A 22,048-nucleotide genomic window follows, 5' to 3' on the forward strand; every position below is an offset into this window, starting at 1 on the left:
AATATTGTCAGGATTGAATGAGCTACAGGACAAGTAAAACCACTCAAATAGGCTAAAATGTGCAATTATTATCTTAGTGCAGTGTCATACCTGATATGGATTTACAGACAGTGGGATCATTAGGGCTGAGTTCAAAGCCATCCACGCAAAGACAATGGAAGCTGCCGTGTGTGTTGATACAGCGCTGTGAACAAGGGTAGGTGGTGATGCACTCGTCCACGTCCACACATGTCTTCCCATCCCGCTTCAGCTGGAAACCAGGATGGCACCTGCACTGAATGTACCAAGAGCAAAGAGACGTCAGCATCTTTAAGATGAATGCCATTATACCAGGCGACAAGTCAGTCATTCTGTTGTGACAATTCATGTGTAAAATGAATGTGGACAGTACAAGTAAACTCATAACCCTTCATTAATGTGTTTGATTTCCTGTTCCTGTTAGGTAGCGTATTTAAGTAGCAGCTTTTTCGTTGCACGTAAAGCTGCTTCTGCGCATTCATGTTGTTTTGTCCTTCTACACACAACCTGACAAAATCTAAAATGTAAACACTGTCAATTTTTTAAGATTTTTAGGTTTCAAAGGTATATACCAGGGGTTCCCAAACGACGGCCCGCGGGCTGGATCCTGCCCCCCAGCATCCAAAATCCGGCCCACAGAAAATCCCAAGTGAATTTTTTTTTTTTTTTATCTTTCCTTTCTAATCTATTTTCTACCGCTTGTTACGCTTGGTGTCTCCTAGCCGCTCTGGCAAATCCTATTGTCTAAAAATTAATTTTCCCATCGATAACGTGACAATGTTAAATGTTGATGAACATCAATGTTAATTGATGTTAAATGACAAAACGGATTATAAAGACAATGTATATATATACACACATATATATATATATATACATATATATATATACACACATATATATATATATATACATATATATATATATATATATATATATATATATATATATATATATATATATATATATATATATATATATATATACATATATATACACTACCGTTCAAAAGTTTGGGGTCACATTGAAATGTCCTTATTTTTGAAGGAAAAGCACTGTACTTTTCAATGAAGATAACTTTAAACTAGTCTTGACTTTAAAGAAATACACTCTATACATTGCTAATGTGGTAAATGACTATTCTAGCTGCAAATGTCTGTTTTTTGGTGCAATATCTACATAGGTGTATAGAGGCCCATTTCCAGCAACTATCACTCCAGTGTTCTAATGGTACAATGTGTTTGCTCATTGGCTCAGAAGGCTAATTGATGATTAGAAAACCCTTGTGCAATTATGTTCACATATCTGAAAACAGTTTAGCTCGTTACAGAAGCTACAAAACTGACCTTCCTTTGAGCAGATTGAGTTTCTGGAGCATCACATATGTGGGGTCAATTAAACGCTCAAAATGGCCAGAAAAAAATAACTTTCATCTGAAACTCGACAGTCTATTCTTGTTCTTAGAAATGAAGGCTATTGCACAAAATTGTTTGGGTGACCCCAAACTTTTGAACGGTAGTGTATATATATATATATACACATATATACAGCCTGGCCCCCGGCCAAATTTTTTTATCCCAATGCGGCCCCCCGAGTCAAAAAGTTTGGGGACCCCTGGTATATACAGAAATACATACATACAGTACTACAAGTATATTGAGCTCAATATTAGATGACTCACCACCTTTTTTTTTTCTTTTTTTTCTTAGTTTTTTGAAAAAATATTTGTAAAGACAAAATCAAAAATACACACACACAATCATGTATTTAAATATCAGTGAACTCATATTTCATCTATGTTATTATTAATACGCAGTCACTAAGTTGTTTGATAACTCTGCTTCATTATTCACTATTATCTTAAAATTATCATCACATGTTCTCACTTATTTGTTTGTTCGTCAAAATCTCTTGCCCCGGGGTGCCCAAAATGGGGCCCAGGAGCCAAATTTAGCTTGCATGCTTGTTTCATTTGGCCCCCCAAAAGGATGGTTTTCCAAATTCCATACATATTTATACTGACGCCTTTAAAGTCCTGCAATCATGGATGGCATGTATGCAAGGTTAACATTTTTTATTTACATTTGAGTGCTGCTTATGGCACAGGGGTGGGACCAGACAAGCTGCGCTTCTTCCCACTCCCTTTGGATGGTTGAACAACATGTTCTAAATATAATAAATTCAATGACTGATTTACATTTAGGCTATTTGTCTTTCACACCTAAAGTTGCTGTGTTTGGCCTGCAGCCCCTTGACACATTTTCACTTTGGCCCTTTGAGGCAAAAGGTTTGGGCACCCCTGCTCTACACCCTGAATATTATAAGACAAGTCCTTTTTAGGGCTGTCAAAAATAATTAGTATTGCTTATGTGATTAATCACATATATACACAGATTGTGGACAATCTTTGACAAGCACAAAAGTACTCGAATTCAGATGCGGACGGCCGTTTTTCCCAATCACGCCTCTCCAGGTTTCACTGTCATTGCCAATGTGAGCGTTGAAATCACCCAGCAGAACAAAGGAATCACCTGAGGGAGCACTCTCCAATACTTCCGTACTGGAGAGTGCCTAGAGCTAGTTTCTGTAGCCGAGGATCAGACCGCCAAGCTCACACTGCACCCGACATCTATGCCCCCTCCCATGAGTGGTGCGCCCATTGGAGGGGGTAACCATGCTACCTTATCGGGCCTATGGGGACAGGCCCGGCCACCAGGCGCTCGCCATCGAGCCCCACCTCTGGGACTGGCTCCAGAGGGGGTCCGGGCGAGGCAAATCTGGATCCTTGACTCTGACTTTCCATAGAGGTCTTTTGTATAGTTAATTGGAGACTCCAAATTGTACATAAGTGTGAATGTACCGTAAGTGCAAATTGTTGTTAATTGTCTATACAATATGTGCCCTGTGATTGGCTGGCAACCAGTCTAAGGCGCCTCCCGCTTCTCGCCCGAAGTCAGCCGGGATATGCTCCAGCTTAACTGTGATCCTAATGAAGATAAGCTGTATAGAAAATGGATGCTATAGCAAACGTGATTTTCTAAACCTAAAAGACAAACAATTATATATTTATTGTTATAATAGTGATCATTTGAAGCATTTTATCCAATACTCAGATATGAAACAGTAGACAAACAGTAGTGTGAAGCACTGAATTTGCACTGAATGACTTAAGCCAGCTATCAGAATCAAACAACGTTTGGTACAGGGACACTTTCTATTATTTTTAAAAGAAGCTCTGACTGCAGCCTCATGAATACAAACATGGGAGTTCATGCAGAGTTCAATCTGTTTTAAGATACGCCTCCTACTTTCAAAAAGGAGAGCCAAAACACGTTTTGGTCTTACACAAGTGCATGCCTGAGGTCAGCAGCTCACAACTTTTGAGACCCGCTTCCGTGTCCATTAGGTACAGTATATAAACGCTTGGGCAGTGAAGGTCCATGTTTTTTTGGATTGACTTGAAAGAAACTGGATTACAGCAACACAAACACTGAGATGACCTACCTTGTAGCCAATCTTGAGGTCATCACAGAGCTGAGAGCAGCCACTCAGCTTACTATTGAGACATTCATTGATGAAGCAGTTGAGTTCATCCGAGCCGTCACCGCAGTCGTCGTTGCGGTCACACAGCAGCGTCTCGTTCAGGCAGTTTCCATTGCGGCACATGAAGGCTGACTCGTTACACGACTTCTCTGAAATCACACACGAAGGCCGTGTCAATACTATCGTCACAAAGAAGATGGAAATTAAACATTGAAGTGCGGTACTTTGGAAGAAGATAGTGTGTGATCACCATAGATGTCCACAATGTATTCCATCAGAAATCCTCCCCTTGTTTAGAATACTGGGAAGTGTGGCACAGTGAGCCTCTCCTAAGAGAATATAATACAGGCGGGGTCTCCCATTCTCCCAAAAGAATAAATAAAATTGGAGCATTTTGGATTGTTTTCTTCTCACACATGCAGACTCTGGTAAGTGTTTACCCTCTCACAGTAGGAACTAAAGATCAATTCATCTTTTTTGTCTTTCACATAACTGAAGTTATCTTAGAATTAGTGTATTAATGGTTTCAAAAATATTCATATATTCGCAGTCATTGAAATAATCAATCAAGTAAAAATATTTTTAAAAATGTTCCAGTATGACATTCTGACAATAAAACTGCATTAGTGTCAAAAAATTTGTCTTTTAAAGAAAATTAATTTAAATCATGCACGCAATTATTTACTAATCGTTATTAATCAAAATTCAAAAGAGTGATTAACAGCACTAGTTAATTTTGGCAAGTTTTATAAAACACACTTTTCTTTATTTTTCTCAAGCTGCTGTGACTCCCCTGAGTCTTTTAGTGTCTCCAAGGGTAGACTCGCCTCGCCCCCTGTTAATAAAGTACCGTATTTTTCGGACTATAGGTCGCAGTTTTTTTCATAGTTTGGCCAGGGTTGCAACTTATACTCAGGAGCGACTTATGTGTGAAATTATTAACACATTACCGTAAAATATCAAATAATATTATTTAGCTCATTCACGTAAGAGACTAGACATATAAGATTTCATGGGATTTAGCGATTAGGAGTGACGGATTGTTTGGTAAACGTATAGCATGTTCTATATGTTATAGTTATTTGAATGACTCTTACCATAATATGTTACGTTAATGTACCAGGCACGTTCTCAGTTGGTTATTTATGCGTCATATAACGAACACTTATTCAGCCTGTTGTTCACTATTCTTTATTTATTTTAAATTGCCTTTCAAATGTCTATTCTTGGTGTTGGGTTTTATCAAATACATTTCCCCAAAAAATGTGACTTATACTCCAGTGCGACTTATATATGTTTTTATTATGCATTTTCGGCAGGTGCGACTTATACTCCGGAGCGACTTATACGGTATATGTATCGTTTAAGTTTATCAAAACAATCAGATTCCATGTTCCCTGACATGAGAGACAACCTGAGACCAATCCTACACAGTATTGGTTGCTGTTTTACAGTAAACTACCACAAACTAACCTGTGTCAGTGCATCGCGGGTTCTTGGGAGCTTCATCAGAGCGATCCTGACAGTCAAACTCTCCATCACACTCCCATTTCTTCTGGTTGAGGCAGCGGCCGTTAGCACAGCGGAACTCTTCTGGACCGCATGTTGGATATTCTGCAAAATGACAGCACAGTCACCTTATTACCTTAATTTCGGTACCCATTTTTTTCCACAGAGTAATCTTCCTAATCAATCAGTTTCTCTAAAAGGACAACACACCCACCACATTCTGGAGACTCGTCTGAGCCATCGCCGCAGTCAATGTCATGATCACACACGAAGTGTTTGGGAATACATTGTCTGTTCTGACACATGAACTCATTCTCGTCACAAGTGCTGTTGGTGTACACTGACAGTGGAAAAAGAACACAAAGACTCACTGAATTTGATCCAAGTTTCTAAAGACAAACATCCACTGTGTGTCTCGACTCACAGCAGCCAGCCTTAACACTCTCATCAGCACCATCAGGACAGTCTTTGTCTCCATCGCACTTCCAGCGCTGCGGCACACACATATGAGAGCCCGGACACTGGAAGGCCTCGGGACTGCAGGTTTTGGATTCTGTGATAATGGGAAAGGTAAATGACATATTGCCTTACACTTTCAAGGGTTAAAAAAAGGCCTGTGTTGTAATTGTTGCTTACTGCATTTCTCATTTTCATCTGATCCGTCACCACAGTCATCAGAACCATCGCACACCCAGTGGCTGGAAATGCAGCGGTGGTTCCCACATTCAAACTGGGCGAAAGTGCAAAATTTGTCTGCAAAGGACAACAATGTTTTTCTACGAATAAAGACAATGGGAACCATGCAAACATTCTTACAAGAACTGTGTGTTAATCATTGTATAGTGGAACCTCGATGTACTAAGCTCTTATTTTACAAATTTTTCAATTTGCGAACTACAGGCAGAGTACAAAATATGTAAAAACCTTGTCTAAGTTTACAAATGTTTCATCCACTCATTGTGTCTCTCGTCCCGCAACAATTTTGTGCCCAGCAGCGATTGTGGTCATTCAGTCAGCAGAGCGCAGTTAGCTACTGTGCTACTTTGTTTGCCTTGTTTTAGGGTTGTACGGTATACCGGGACTAATAAAGTACTGCGTACTAATTAATTAAAAATGATATTACCGTACACTGCTCTTGAAAAAAATACAAACATTTTGGCTTTAAATCTAATGATTAATGGACCTATAAACACTGAAGGGCTGCTTTGCAAGCAGTGCAACATAGCTAACTAATACCTAGCTAGTGGCTCCGTACTGTTTTAAATCATTCTAAATCACTAATCCTCGCCTCCATGGTGACAAACTTTGTTTCTTACAAATATTATTCCTGCAGGATGATTAATAGCTAAACATGCTTTACTACGGCGTGGGACGGCGTGGTGAAGTTGGTAGAGTGGCCGTGCCAGCAATCGGAGGGTTGCTGGTTACTGGGGTTCAATCCCCACCTTCTACCATCCTAGTCACGTCCGTTGTGTCCTTGGGCAAGACACTTCACCCTTGCTCCTGATGGGTGTTGCTTAGCGCCTTGCATGGCAGCTCCCGCCATCAGTGTGTGAATGTGTGTGTGAATGAGTGAATGTGGAAATACTGTCAAAGCGCTTTGAGTACCTTGAAGGTAGAAAAGCGCTATACAAGTGTAACCCATTTATCATTTATTTATTTACACTCCGTAGGAGGATACAATAGCTCACCGTTAACAGCAAACTAGCCCTCCTGAATGTAAACAAAATGGTGGGTCCACACAGATATTGACTGTAACGATATCAAGTACAAGAGCAGTATCTAATCGATACTACAACAATTACGTCAAGATTTTTTATAATCACAAAATCTTTTTTCCTTTTTTAATTTTATCATGTTAATAAAATACGTCCCTGGACACATGAGGACTTCAAAATATGACCAAAGTATGAACCTGTAACTACTACAAATTTGTGGTATCACCCCAAACTTATGTAAAGTATCCTAACAGAAGAATTAGAGCTTATTTAATTTTAATAGAAGTGTGTATAGAAAATTTTAAAACAGAATATAACTAGATATGCACAGTAAATTAACAAATGCATCCATTTTCTACCGCTTGTCCCTCATATTTATGACAAAATAATACAATGAGAAAAGACACAATATGTTACTGCAAACGTCAGCAGCCAAATTAGGAGCCTTTGTAACCCGTTTGCTTACCTATTACTAAAAGTGAAGTTTTCTCGTATGTTCACTATGTTATTTAATGCCCAAATTGTTCTTTGATTGCAATTAAAAAACTTATGTTTAATGTAATGCCATTTTTTGTGGTACCCTTTAATTAAAAATGTATCGAAAAGGATCCGAAAGTATCAAAATACATTTCGGTACTAGTACCAAAATATTGGTAACGGGACAACCTTACTTTGAATGTGTTTTTTTTTAAATGTATTTTTATAGCCTTTTTACAAAATGTTTCTAGTCTTTCTAATTTAATATGAGTCTAAAGAAAGCGATGTGTGGTTAGTCGACACTGCTGCCCTCCCCTTCTGCTGCACACCCAGAAGATTAACCAACAAAGTAAAGCGGATTTTATTTTTTATTCCAAATTATTGCAGCAACTTGGCTGTTAAAGTTGAAACATTTTGTGATTTCAAACTGTGGGCGCACCACAGAGCTAGAAACAGTGTGTGTGCATGTCGCCAGGGCGGCTGAAAATGAGGACCGTTCAGGAATTGTTTTGGCTTTCTTATTAAATAGGAAGATGATCCATTATTGTTATTTGTGTTTGTTATACAGTAATGTATATTGTTTAATATTGTGTTGAATTTGTACAAACCTTTATCAAAATATGGACTTTTGTTGAGGCTGGAACACATTATTAATATTTACATTGTTTCTTATGGAGAACTTTGATTCAATGTAGAAACTTTTCTATTTATTACCCTGCTCAAGAAACAATTACATTTGTAAACTGAGGTTCCACTGGAGTGTGTTGTGGTATAACCACAGATGCTTGCACATCTGTGACGGTGTCACTCAAAACTGAGCATTTGCAAAGAGCCATTCATTTTATACATGACTTTGCGTAAGAGTAGACTGACCACAGTGTGTCTCGTCAGCTCCATTCTCACAGTCATTCTCCTTATCGCAAGTCCAACTCATCGGGATGCAACGACCACTGGGACATGCAAAGAAGTTGACTGGACATTTAAGTTTGCGTTTATCTGTATGAGAAGAGAAGGACATTGCAGGGTAATCATTTGCAGGTAGAAATCCTTTTAGCAAATAATCAGGCAAAGATTTCAACCTGGGCAGTTTCTCTCATCAGAGAAGTCGCCACAGTCGTTGTTTCCGTCACACACCCATGAAGATAGGTAACACAGAGTGGTCCTCTCACAGCTCTGAAAGGAAGCGCCTTTTACCCCCAAGCGGAAGAAACGGGAGCAGTCGGTAGTTTCTGCGAACAGACAAAATATGTTATTAAGCTATTAACAAACCTTTATTTGCCCTACATTCATTTAATATTTCTTACGGCAGTTCATCTCATCGCTTGCATCCTCGCAGTTGACCACCTGGTCACAGCGGCTGAAGTTGGAGATGCATCGGCCATCTTTGCACTGGAACTCGCCTAGTTTGCACAGAGTCACTGCAAGCACAGATCACATTAATGAGCACAGACAAATAAATGACACAAATGTATGTTTTAATCCATAGTCCTTATTAGTATGGCTATCACACAGAGATAGGCATTGGACCAGAAAGCACCTATCAGAGAGTCACATAATAACAATACAATAACATAAAGCTACAGGCGGACACTTACTGTTGCAAGGAAGTTCATCCGAGTGATCGCCACAGTCGTCTGTACCGTCACACCAGAACTGGTGACCGATGCAGCGACCATTCATGCAGTGTCTGTAGCCTTTCTTACAAATTCGATTGGCTACAGAGAAGCAAAACAATGGGAAGAAAGCACAATTTTTTACAAGAACATCTGAAATGGCACATTAATTGATTCGGTCTACTAAGTCGACATTAAGACTATAGCTTGCATTTCTTCTAGAATTTCTAGAATTTATTACATTCAGAGTCCATACAACTTTTAAAATTTCTGTTTAAAGTACCCTAAAAATTTATTTTTTATCTTTTATGCTGCAAATTACATCCCCTGACTTTATTTCTGCATCTAACAAGTGCACTTGTCAGTCAAGAAAGTAATCCTTTTAAAATTTCAAGCATTTTAAAAGCACTTTTTTTTTTACAAAACTTAACTAAACCTGCAAATTATTTAAATATCATCTTTAACACAATGTGTTCCATAAAAAGGGGAACTACACAATTTTTTAAATTTTGACCAACATTCACAATAACTATGTAAGACAAGAACACATAAGTATTTTGTCGTAAAATTTCTGACCTTTTGACCTATATTTCTTGTCTATTAAGAATGTCTGCTCATTTTCAATTTTCGTCTATTTTGTGCCATTGAATGGACCGTTGTGGGACAATTTCTTTTTTTAGGCATTCTAATTTTTTAATATACGGTAAGAATGAGGTGGCTAACAATTTAGCTAATGGTAGTAATCTATTCCGCCCATAAAGCCCTCTAAAAAACATCCAACAATACTCCTCATGTCGTACCTGCATTTTAGCCAAGTATTAATGATATTGTTATTATAAGCGCTAACGCTGAGGAACTACTTTTAGCGGTGCCGTAATCACATAGAGGAACATAGAGAAAAGCAGTTATTGACCGACTGAGCCGTTGAGCTGCTGCATCGCTTCTGAGTTGGTGAAAGTTTGTGCTGGATTATAAATCATGCTTCTCACATTTATAGTGGAAGGTTGTGGCCATAAACCAAGAAATTGGTCAGCTTTGACATTTAATTTAGACCCTGAGATTCTGAGAAAGACTCAAACAGTTTGTTTTATCTGCATGAGGATTATGATTATTATGTTATTCTTCGAAACAGGAAGATATAAACATCCTATTAGTCGGCATCCCACTGAGAGCTGACATTTTACAGTAGGTTATTGTATGATTATGTTCGTAGTTTGTATTTCTTGTTTAATACTTAGCAATAGTGCTACTGGCTACTGGCAGTGGCAGGTCCAGTGGACCTGTTCGGGAAGTTCGACACTCCCACCATCACGAGTCTCCCATCCTATGGTACAGTAGGGGTGATGTTAACAGGGCATCACTGGGCAGAGGACCTTCACTAAAGAAATCAACGGCCTTGACGGAGGGGCTCACAGGGGCTTAATGACCTTGTGTTCACGACCAAGGCAAGCCACCAAGTTGGAGTTAATCGGCTGTGTTTTGATACCTGGAGAGGAGAAGGGCACCACTAAGGAAACCACTGCCCACTGAAATAACATGATGAACAAACAGTCAGCCAACAACATGCCAGATTGGTCAAGGCCCGAATTAACAAAGACCGTGCTACCCACAGCAGCGTCTCAGAGTGGGACTGGAAAGTGTGCTACTGGGACTGTAAAGTCATCAACAGCATCCATCAAGCGTCCCGAAGAGGAAACTATCATTGGAAACTGGAATGTCTGTACATTGTATGCATGCGGAAAAGTGAAAGAACTGACCCACAAACTTGCCAAGTACAATTGGTCCATCGTAGAAGTGAGATGGACCGGTTTCGGGGAAACCACCACAGACAAGAGTCACAAGATATGGTACAGCTGTGATGACTCTAAACACCAACATTGAGTAGGCTTCAGGAAACATGAACGGAGTAAACACTGTCATTAGCTGCACGCCAGTTTGCATCAGGCTCATCGCCATGTTCAACTACACATACCTCAACGACTATCACCATCATTCAAGTCTTTGACACAACTCTAGACTATGACGACGATGCAGTTGAAGAATTCTACGAGGAACTGGAGAACATCAACAAAAAGACTCGAAAGACAGCCCTCATCATCGTCCAGGGCAACTGGAATGCCAAAGTTGGCCCATATGCTTACGATCAGTGGGCAGGGACAGTGGGTTGCTTTGGCTCAGGAGAAACTCTGACAGGGGCCTGTGACTCCTTGAGTTTGCCAGCAGTCATAAGCTAAACCTGATCAATGTGCTGTATCCACACAAAACCTCCCGAAGAACAAGGTGGCATTCACACAACGGAGAGACGCACAACCAAATCAATTTCATCCTCATTCCGAGAAGATTCAAGTCCAGCATCAACAAATCCAAGACCAGGACATTTCCTGATGCAGACGTCGGCAGCTTGGCCGAAGATCGTGAGCGGTGAGGAGCACTGGCTGTCAAGGCCAGCATGGTACCCCTATGACCTTTGGTCCCAGGATAAGTAAGTGAGTGAGTGAGTGAGTGAGTGAGTGAGTGAATAGTGCTACTTGCTGGATCTGCTCATCTCTTAGCTTCTAAAACTTGTAGCTCAGCCTCTTATTTAGGCTAAAAAATATAAGGTTCGGGATTATCAATTGTCCCAAAATAGTAGTTGTTGGCTTTCATATAGTCTACCATGATTAGTAGTTGTTGAAGGAAATAGCAAATGTTGTGATGCATCTGAGAAATTAATGCACAACTATATGCTTAAAATGACCATAAGGGCATTACATATATTCTTACATTGTGTATATTAAACGTTGATGGAGCTATTTGGATGTTTTTTTTTTTTAAAAGTGCCATTGTAGCTGACTCTTTATAGTGTTTATTTAGATAGAGTGAGAATGCATAAACAAGAAGGTCATGTGTGTTCTTGTCTGGCATTACTATTGTGAATGGTAGGTAACATTTGACAAAAAGCGAAGTTCCCTTTTAAGGATTAAAGTCTCAATTCTCTAATTTGCGCATAAGTTCTTGAAGTTACACACATTTATCTTATTCATATTTTCCCAACTAGCTTGCAGACACGCTGGCCCATGTAAGTTAGGCAAAAGTGCTTAAGTCGTGAATGAAGGCAGGTTCATTACTAATGAGGCAAACGTTTTGCGACAGCTTTTTTTGTAGGTGAAAATTGTTAAACATGGAGTTTTACAAACATTGCAAATCATTATCCTTATCTTAATGGCTGTTTCCAGGTGTCTCAATTGAAGTGATAGGAATAGATTTGATAGTTTTCTGAAAGTCTCTTATAATGTTATTATGTGTGGTATACACTGCATCCAAACTTCAAGTGCAATATGACGTTTCACCTTTTTGAGGTGCTGGACTTAATCCAGCCTTAGAAGCACAGAAGAATATAAGTACTCAAGTCAATGGGAGAATACGCGGAAGGCCAGATTTGACAGGGAACTCCCACATTTAAGGGTTGCTGTACCCAAAGTGTGCATTTTGGAAGAAGGCGTGGCCAGAATCCATGCAGTTGCACACCTGTTTTCTCTTTAGCACATGGGAGAATAGGGTCCTTTTGGCATCTTAGTATATAAAATGTGATTGTTCCGTAGATTCTCACCACAGTAGGACTGCTTCTCATCAGACTTGTCCTTGCAGTGGGCCATGCCGTCACAGGTCAGGCTGTAGTTGATGCAATCACCATTTCCACACTCAAAGTCATCCACACTCCCACAAGACATGTTCAGTGCTGGTGAGGTAACACAAGTTCATGGAATTTTATCATCTAAACCAAACACTAAATTAGAAATGTTATGTTTTATCTTTTCATACAAGAGCAGGTATTGTCTTCCAGAAGTTGTCTGTCTCCACGGCAACTGCAGTTGACCCTCCCATCAGATGTGGGCAGGCACAGGTCTTGGCAGCCTCCGTTATTTGTGCGGCAAGGAGAAAACTCACCTGACGAATGAATGAGAGTGGAGTTTTGTTGGAGTGAAAATTCCATCATCTTTGCAACAAATGACTAAGTGGGGCGAAAAACAACAATAGTGTAACCGAGATGGGAGAATTACGGAAAATGAATGCTTCCTACAGCTATTGGTGTCGTTGGCCACAGCAACGATTCCCATGGGCTGCTGAGGGATGTCAGCTCGCAGAACTTTCATGTCTCCACCTGGGTACTTGTCGGCTCGAAGGACCGCCCTCCTCACCCAGTCTGTCCAGAAGATGTAGTCTCCATACACGGCCAGGCCAAACGGATGCACAGGCTCATTTTTCAACAAAACCTAAAGGGCAAATAGTTGGAAGGGCATTTAGAGAAACACTTGAAGAGTAATATGGCACCAAAATGTGTCTCAAGATTTCGTCACACATTATGTCATATGACAACAAACGATGCCAGACTTCAGCTGAGTGAGCATCTAAACCAGAGGTGTCAAACTCATTTTAATTGAGGGCCACATCGTGGTTATGAATGCCCTTCAGAGGGCCATTTGTAACAGTAAATATGGATGAATATAATTGTATAATCACCTCATGATATTATTGCCTATGAACTCATATTTTTTACTCACAAATTGATGGATTAAAGATTAAAGATTAAAGTACCAATGATTGTCACACACACACTAGATGTGGTGAAATTTGTCCTCTGCATTTGACCCATCCCCTTGGGGAGCAGTGGGCAGCAGCGGCGCCGCGCCCGGGAATCATTTTGGTGATTTAACCCCCAACTCCAACCCTTGATGCTGAGTGCCAAGCAGGGAGGGAAACGGGTCCCATTTTTATAGTCTTTGGTATGACTCGGCTGGGATTTGAACTCCAACCTACCGATCTCAGGGCGGACACTCTAACCACTAGGCCACTGATGCTTTGCATTTAGAATATAAGTAGAGTTGTCGGTATCGGTTGATATCGGTATCGGCAATTAAAGAGTTGGACAATATCGGCATATCGGATATCGGCAAAAAGCCATTATCGGACATCCCTAATTTTTATCTAAAACTGTGTGCAAATCCCATCTCTATATTTAGTGCTTTTGTAGTTTATATATAAACATTTATTATTAAATTATTTATTTTATTTAATGTTATATTGTTGAACTTTTTATTATATTGCGCTTTTTGCTATTTTGTTGACACAAAGAGAACTCCGCACAAGAATGCCAATGTGCCAATAAAAAAAACTTATGACACCTGTGTTCTACAGAGTGATTTTTTTTTTTTTTTCCAAATATTTTTATTGAATTTTGCAGACAATACAGCATGATGGATCATGGCAACAGCAAGTTGGAGTATCTGCACATTTTTCAATATGTAACATAATAAACCCCATCCCTTACAATACCCACCCACTTAATTCCCAAGGTAATTGTCTACAGAGTGATTTTAACAGTTTTGTTTTGCTTTTTCTTTACACTTTGTTGTGTTCTCCAGTATGTCACCACAAAAGGGTACCAGTCATAGTAAAAAGGAAAAGTGTGATGATAACTACAGAAGCATATATGGAACTTACTACGGTCTGAACAATATCCTCCTGCGAACCAGCGTCCACTGTAGTGGACATTTGTGTTTTGCATAACAGGAATGGGAAAAAAGAAATGTCCACTGCAGAGGATGCTTGTTTTTAGAAGGTTATTATATCTGTTACAAAACCACAAAACTCTAGATGTGTTGCGTTGCATGATACTGCAATTTACAATGAGTGTAGTTTTACTTTATTTTTGATTTACTTTACAGTGATGTAAATACTTGTAAATACGTGCAATATACACAATTCCACTTGCCTCTTCACATTTATTTTTTAGCATTTTTATTAGAGATGTCGGATAATATCGGTCTGCCGATATTATCGGCCGATAAATGCGTTAAAATGTAATATCGGAAATGATCGGTATCGTTTTTTTTATTATCAGTATCGTTTTTTGTTTTTTTGTTGTTTTTTTTTTTATTAAATCCATATAAAAAACACAAGATACACTTAAAATTAGTGCACCAACCCAAAAAACCTCCCTCCCCCATTTACACTCATTCACACTCATTCACACAAAAGCGTTGTTTCTTTCTGTTATTAATATTCTGGTTCCTACATTATATATCAATATATATCAATACAGTCTGCAAGGGATACAGTCCGTAAGCACACATGATTGTGCGTGCTGCTGGTCCACTAATAATACTAACCTTTAACAGTTAATTTTACAAATTTTCATTAATTACTAGTTTCTATGTAACTGTTTTTATATTGTTTTACTTTCTTTTTTATTCAAGAAAATGTTTTTAATTTATTTATCTTATTTTATTTGATTCATTTTTTTAAAAAGTACCTTATCTTCACCATACCCGGTTGTCCAAATTAGGCATAATAATGTGTTAATTCCACGACTGTATATATCGGTTGATATTGGTATCGGCAATTAAAGAGTTGGACAATATCGGCATATCGGATATCGGCAAAAAGCCATTATCGGACATCCCTAATTTTTATCTAAAACTGTGTGCAAATCCCATCTCTATATTTAGTGCTTTTGTAGTTTATATATAAACATTTATTATTAAATTATTTATTTTATTTAATGTTATATTGTTGAACTTTTTATTATATTGCGCTTTTTGCTATTGTGTTGACACAAAGAGAACTCCGCACAAGAATGCCAATGTGCCAATAAAAAAAACCCAAACTTTGATGCACTTCTTATTACGAAAAGGGATGTAAACATCATATAATTAATCAATAAAAACATTGTCTTACATATCGGCTGCTTCCGTCGTATTCACAGCGTTCTATCTTGTCCAGCGTGGCATCAGAGAAGTAGAGCTTCTCAGCACGGTGATCAACAGCCAAGCCATTGGGAGTTTTAATATCACTGCCGATAATGGCGATCACATTGGCCCCATTCAAGGAAGCCCTCATGATACTGGGAGCCTGTTCGTTCCAGTTGGTCCAGAACATGAGACTGTGGTGGGAACAAACAAACAGGACTTGATTATCTAATCGGCAGCAAGGTTTGCCAAAGTCTTGGTATAAAAGTCACGGCTGAGCGCATTGAAACAAATGTGCTGGTGAGAAGAAAAGCAGGGGGGGAAAGCAGCCGGCTCAGTACACAAACATCGTGTTTTGCTATGAATGACTCACTCCTGACACTCGTCCAGCACAAAGGCTCTGGGGTGGTCCTCTCCAGACATGGTGACCACAGTGTTGCGGTTATAGGCCACAGAGCGGCTCTGGTCCACAGTGTGGCGGGTGATGGTGGAGGTAGTGTAACTAGTCCAGTAGAGGGTATCCCACCCGCGGTGGTACGCCAGGCCCTCCACTGAACCGACATCTGTAGAACAGACAAGGAGGAAGTGGATCTTTAAAAAAGATGTATGGAACATCTTTTGTTATGCATTTGAAAAAAGGCCCTTCAATGCAAAGTCACTGTATTACTAGCTGTATCTGTTTGTTAGCAGGATTAAGTATTAACTACTTTACACAGAACTATGACTTGAATGAATTGTAGTATTGTAATCAATAGTTAAAAGAACTAACACAGAGGAACTACTTTTAGTAACATGACACCTTTATCACAGAGCGCTAACTAATTAATGCAGCTATTAACATACTGAGCCGGTGAGCTGCTGCATCCCCTTGGAGATGGTAAAAGTAAATTCTAGATTATAAATCATGCCTTTCACTTGTATAGTAGAAGTTTGTGGCCATAAACTAAAAGATTGGTCAACTTTAAAATCCAATTTAGACCGGAAGACATCGCTAGGAAGACACGAAAAGATGATGATTAATTTACCATCTAAACAGGGGAACAAATGTCTTGTGTTTAAAGACAAGATCGGTAGGTCGTGAGTTCAAACCCCGGCTGAGTCATACCAAGGACTATAAAAATGGGACCCATTACCCTGCTTGGCACTCAGCATCAAGGGTTGGACTCACCAAAATTATTCCCGAGCGCGGCCACCGCTGCTGCTCACTGCTCCCCTCACCTCCCAGAGGGTGGAATAAGGGGTTAAAGTTAAAGGTAAAATGATAGTCACACACACTAGGTGTGTGTGTGACTATCATTTTACCTTTAACTTAATATAAACATCCCATCAGTCGGCATCCCAGTGAGAGCAGACGATGTAAATTAAGTTATTGTTTTATTTTGTTAGTGGTTTGTATTTCTTGTTCAACCATACTTGCCAACCTTGAGACCTCCAATATCGGGAGGGGTAGGGTGGGTGGGGGTGGGGGGGTGGGGGGGCGTGGTTAGGGGCGTGGTTAAGAGGAGAGTATATTTACAGCTAGAATTCACCAACTCAAGTATTTCATATATATATATATATATATATATATATATATATATATATAAATACTTGACTTTCAGCTAGCTATATATATATATATATATATATATATATATATATATATATAAATACTTGACTTTCAGCTAGCTATATATATATATATATATATATATATATATATATATATATATATATATATATATATATATATATATATATATATATATATATATTTATTTATTTTATTATATATATAAATAAAAGAAATACTTGAATTTTAGTGTTCATTTATTTACACATATTCACACACACACACACACAACACTCATCTACTCATTGTTGTACTTGAAAGTACAATGCTTTGTTAAGGGTTGTCCAGTTTACATCTGCTGTGACAACTAGAAACACACGAGCCTCCACCAGGGGGCAGTGCAGCGTACCCAGATGTAAAACCTCTTTTGCACAATCAGCCTTTTCATATAAAGCCATAAAGGAATGGAACGACCTCACAACAAACTTGAAAAGTCTAACAGATTACTCTTCATTCACAATTGAAGTTAAAAAGTGGCTTTGGAGCAATCAAAGCTGCTCACACGGTCACTAAGATGGGCATTATGTTTGACACATCAACCTAATGTGTATTATATTTATCCATGAGAGCATTTTTATTGTAAATTGTGAGGTGTGTGTGTTAAAATCATGGTTGTTTTTACAAATGATGACAGATGTGAACAAAAGCATGTATTGTCTTTGTGTGATTATGTATATGAGGTGTGGTTGTATTGTATATTAAGTATGTGTCCATGAAAGGGCATTTTATGACTTTTTTCTTAATACTTGTGTATGATTTTATTGACATAATTTTATTGCATGATTTTTGTATCCCTTTAATTTAGGTAGCCAGGGACTGCAGATGGAAATTAGCTATTTAGCTATAATCTGGTACAGAACATATCTGTCTTTGAGCTTAATGTTTCTGTGCATTGTCCCTTCAAATAAAGACTAAACTAAAACCGGTCAATCCTTGCTTCCTGGGGAAGATCTTCCCTGGCAAGCAATTGGTACTCCAGTACTTGTACCCAGAGGCTGGTCAGGTCCAATCGCACCTGCGGCAGACTTTTTTTTTGGGGGGCGTGGCCTCCAGCTCCGGCTGAATACCGGGAGTTTGTCCGGAGAAAATCTCTGTCGGGAGGTTGTCGGGAGAGGCGCTGAATATCGGGATTCTCCCGCTAAAAACGGGAGGGTTGGCAAGTATGTGTTCAACACTTAATAGTGCTACTTGCTGAATCTACTTAAAACACAGCTTCTAAAACTTGTAGTTTATCTTCTGTGTTTTCAGGTTAAAAAACATAAGGTTCTGAATCATCATTTGTCCAAAAGTAGTCATTGTTGGCTCTCGTTAAGTCTGCCATTAATTAATGGTAATTGTTGTTGTTGTTGAAGGAAATAGCGAACGCTGTAATGCATCTGTGAAATTAATGCGCTGCCGTAATCTTAAAATGACCACAATTCGTAAATATTACACGTTATTATAAATGTGCCTTACAGTGTGTACATAAATGTTGATGAAGGGTTTTGGATGTTTTTAGAGCGCTTTATAGACTGAATTAATTAGCTACCTATTGATAACGTTTATTTACAATTTAGAATGCATAGAAAAGAGACATCTGTGTTCTTATGAGAAAGGGATTTCAATGATAGAAAAAAATCCAAAAAAGGGCCGTTTTCCTTCAATAAAGCTATTTTTAAAATGTAATTTTGTGTATTTCGATGTGTTATGGAATTTTTACACAAGTATATATTTTTTGGCCAGTACAGCAGCAGAATACTTTGGTAAATATTGTTTTAATTTCACCTTTGTTTTAATCCGCACTCATGTCAAAAGTTGTTGATTAGTCTTTTAAAAGGTTTCTTTTTAAACTTGAATCTTGACATATGCAAGAGATGGCTGTCCATGAAGGTGTAAAATTATAAATGTATGGCCTTGGTGGAAGTCTGGGCTTTTTTTCAAGTGGAGTGTTAGTCAATGACTGGTTTATTTAACAAGCTGCATCTTGACCGCTTTATTAATGGTGCAATGCAATGAGGGTGAGAGACAAGGTTAAAGAAAATTGGCATCACACAGCAAATGGGCACTGTTGGAGGGTGTTTAAAGAGTGTGTATGTGTGTGTGTTGTACTGACACTTCATGGCTGGCTGCCTGCACATACAAATCCAGCTCCCTGTGGATTCCCTCATTCATAGCCGATTCTTTAGCGGGGAAAACAACTGACACGGAACATCTTGAGAAGTGAGCCTTGAGGGAGGCCGACACACTGCAGCTGTCTACTTCTTCCTGAGAAGGCATCTTCTTGAAACGTGTCATCTATCTAACGCGAAACACGAAAATGTGCTCTACCATGAAGTCTTACAGGCTCCAAGGTGTGCATCCATCTGTTAGTCATACCGGCAATCACATTTATGACACTAATGCCCGGCCGTATAAATACAATATGTACACTCAAGGTAGCTGTTTGCACTTTGCAGAAAGTCAACAGAGCCTTTTGAGACATTTCCAGTGAATGAATAACAAAGAGCCAAACTATATTTAAATGCAGCACAAATCCATAGTTGACAGAATGCACATACAAGGACAATCATCAACCTAATGTGTGCTTAATATCATTGCTGCTCAAAATGAAAAACTAAAAAATATGTGCCCTTAGGCAACTGCTTACAATCAAGAAGGGCAATAGATCAAGTGAGTTTCAGACTGTTATGTAAGTGTTGCCTTGCTCAGCCCATGGTTACTGTTTAAACAGTGGAAGAAGCTGCTTACAATTTAGCACAGATCATTTCTAACAAGCAGGGAGGAAGAATTATTAGCTGTTGTTACTTTGACTTATACCATTGCTTTTTTAAATTTTTATTAAGGACGACAGAAGCTCTCATCGCCGAGTCAACACGCCTGCAAGGAGCATCTAAGTGGACAAGCTGCTCTCGTGTCTCGGCGATCAATTAGCGACAAGTAGAACTGACTGCCTTTTAAAGTGGAATGACTGTTAGCAACCCCCTCCAGGTAAATCTGACCATTGTTGCCCGGTGCCAAAGAAATCAATTCCGACATGGAGTACTACTGCGCTGAAATCTCTCTCGGTTTGACACGAGCTGCTGCAAGGGATTATTGAAGAATTTGCTGATGCAGCAAGCCTGCACCAGCATGCCACCACTGCTCTTTGAGGTTATTTTTTCATAGCAAAACTGGACATTCAGCATTTTTTGTTTTCATTAAGGACATTTGAACTACACTTGATGGAATGAGTGGCATTCCTTTTTTTTTTTACTGTGATTCCTTCAAAGATGACACATTTTAACAAGACACGTGATTAGACGTGCTTTACGAATTGCTATCATTATGAAAGGATGAGCTGTCTTAATGGAGAGTGGTCATTGCCTGTGATTCCCCTGACACGACATGAACATCCCACTCTGATGCTCAACATTAACAGGCTATTAGAATAATGAGTTAGTTGACTTTAATTGGAAACACATGGAAATGTCAGGGCAGCATGTAAACAGCAGCAACAGGGAAGAGCAGGCTGTAATTAAGGTTCTGGTGCCTATTCTGGATGGATTGATCTTAGTCACTGGCCTGGTAGGACAAATCCTCGTCATCACAATTCTAAAAGGCAGGAGGAGACGTGACGGTCACCCCCCACATGGTACAGACACCCTCCTGCTTGCTCTGAGTGCGGCTGATTTGCTATTGTTGGTTTGCCTTCCCTTCCACACGTCAGCCATCACGTTGGGATTTTGGCCTTTCGGCAGCTTCCTGTGCAAAGCCGTCAGCTTCCTAAGCGTGGCCTGCTCATCTGCATCTGTCTTTACGTTGGCGGCACTGGCTGTGACTCGCTACCTCACAGTGGTCCACCCAACCTGGGCATACCGCTCCAGAATGCAGAGACGCGTGAAAGTGACAGTCGCTCTTCTTTGGCTCCCTGCATCAGTATTAGCTGCACCACAGTTTGCCTTCCGTACCGTAACCACGTCCAGAGCTGTGTACTGCTTTGCTTTTCTCTCAAACTTCAGCCAACTTGTTTACAGCATCAGCCTCTTCTTTTTTGGCTTTGCTCTACCTCTGGGAATCATAGTGCTGATGTACGCAAAGATCTACTGTTTCCTGCAACATGCACGGCTGTTTGGGAATGCTCCTCAGCTGGAGCGCTACCAGAGTCAAGTCACCAACACCTCAGCTCTTTTAGTCCTGGTTTTCACTCTCCTTTGGTTGCCCTCCTATGCGCTCATGTTCTCCTTCATTGGAGGAACTATTCAAGGCTCACCGGGGTACAACACTATCGCCATCTTGGTCAGATTGTTGGCATCCTCAGTAGCGGTGGTTAACCCCGTGCTCTATGGCTTTATGTCTCAGAAGTTTAGAAGAGAGCTGCTTCAGCAGGGGAGAGAACGCTGGAACTTCTGCAAAAACTCTCTGGCTGCTTGTCCTCATATGATGATGGGCGGGGACCTGGTAGAGAGCTTCGAGCTGGATACAAGCTCAGAAGCCTGAACTGCCACATTAGCTTATTTAAATCTGGGTGCGTACCATGAATCGATTAGAAAACATTATGATTTATAACCTGTTGATTTGATTTATCGTTTATTGAGTGTAATAAAAACCTAAAATTCAGACCGCATGGATTGGCAGGAATTTTAAATATGCGGACATAGTTTCTACACGGCTGTTGCAATAGAGCGCACATGAGAGAGGTGGTGTGTGGGTGCCGTGATCTGTGTTGCTCTTTTATTTTCCTAATGCACACATGTTAAAAGTGCAATTTCAATGTTAATGATGTGCATTTATTGTAAAAAAAAAAGTTTTTTTTAATCTAGGTAATGGCATGTCAAATATTGTATATTGAATTTCAACTATTTTTCCTCAAAT

General features: G+C 39.5%; 1 protein-coding gene across 3 annotated transcripts in view; it reads right to left on the reverse strand.

Moving 5' to 3' along the window:
• Positions 1-22,048, reverse strand: part of LOC133653630 (low-density lipoprotein receptor-related protein 1-like) — a 221,021-nt gene that overhangs the window by 30,224 nt on the left and 168,749 nt on the right. For all 3 annotated transcript variants that reach the window (XM_062053126.1, XM_062053128.1, XM_062053125.1), the window contains exons 42-56: positions 15,980-16,169; positions 15,596-15,800; positions 12,939-13,131; positions 12,680-12,805; positions 12,468-12,596; positions 8,861-8,980; positions 8,570-8,683; positions 8,345-8,494; positions 8,139-8,261; positions 5,707-5,823; positions 5,495-5,623; positions 5,285-5,410; positions 5,035-5,175; positions 3,523-3,710; positions 91-274 (exon numbers count right to left, since the gene is read on the reverse strand). In XM_062053126.1, coding sequence (XP_061909110.1) covers positions 91-274; positions 3,523-3,710; positions 5,035-5,175; positions 5,285-5,410; positions 5,495-5,623; positions 5,707-5,823; positions 8,139-8,261; positions 8,345-8,494; positions 8,570-8,683; positions 8,861-8,980; positions 12,468-12,596; positions 12,680-12,805; positions 12,939-13,131; positions 15,596-15,800; positions 15,980-16,169 — 2,235 coding nt within the window. The remainder of the gene's footprint in view (positions 1-90; positions 275-3,522; positions 3,711-5,034; positions 5,176-5,284; positions 5,411-5,494; positions 5,624-5,706; positions 5,824-8,138; positions 8,262-8,344; positions 8,495-8,569; positions 8,684-8,860; positions 8,981-12,467; positions 12,597-12,679; positions 12,806-12,938; positions 13,132-15,595; positions 15,801-15,979; positions 16,170-22,048) is intronic.

The sequence above is a fragment of the Entelurus aequoreus genome, linkage group LG07 (genome assembly GCF_033978785.1).
Source record: "Entelurus aequoreus isolate RoL-2023_Sb linkage group LG07, RoL_Eaeq_v1.1, whole genome shotgun sequence".
NCBI lineage: Eukaryota > Metazoa > Chordata > Actinopteri > Syngnathiformes > Syngnathidae > Entelurus > Entelurus aequoreus.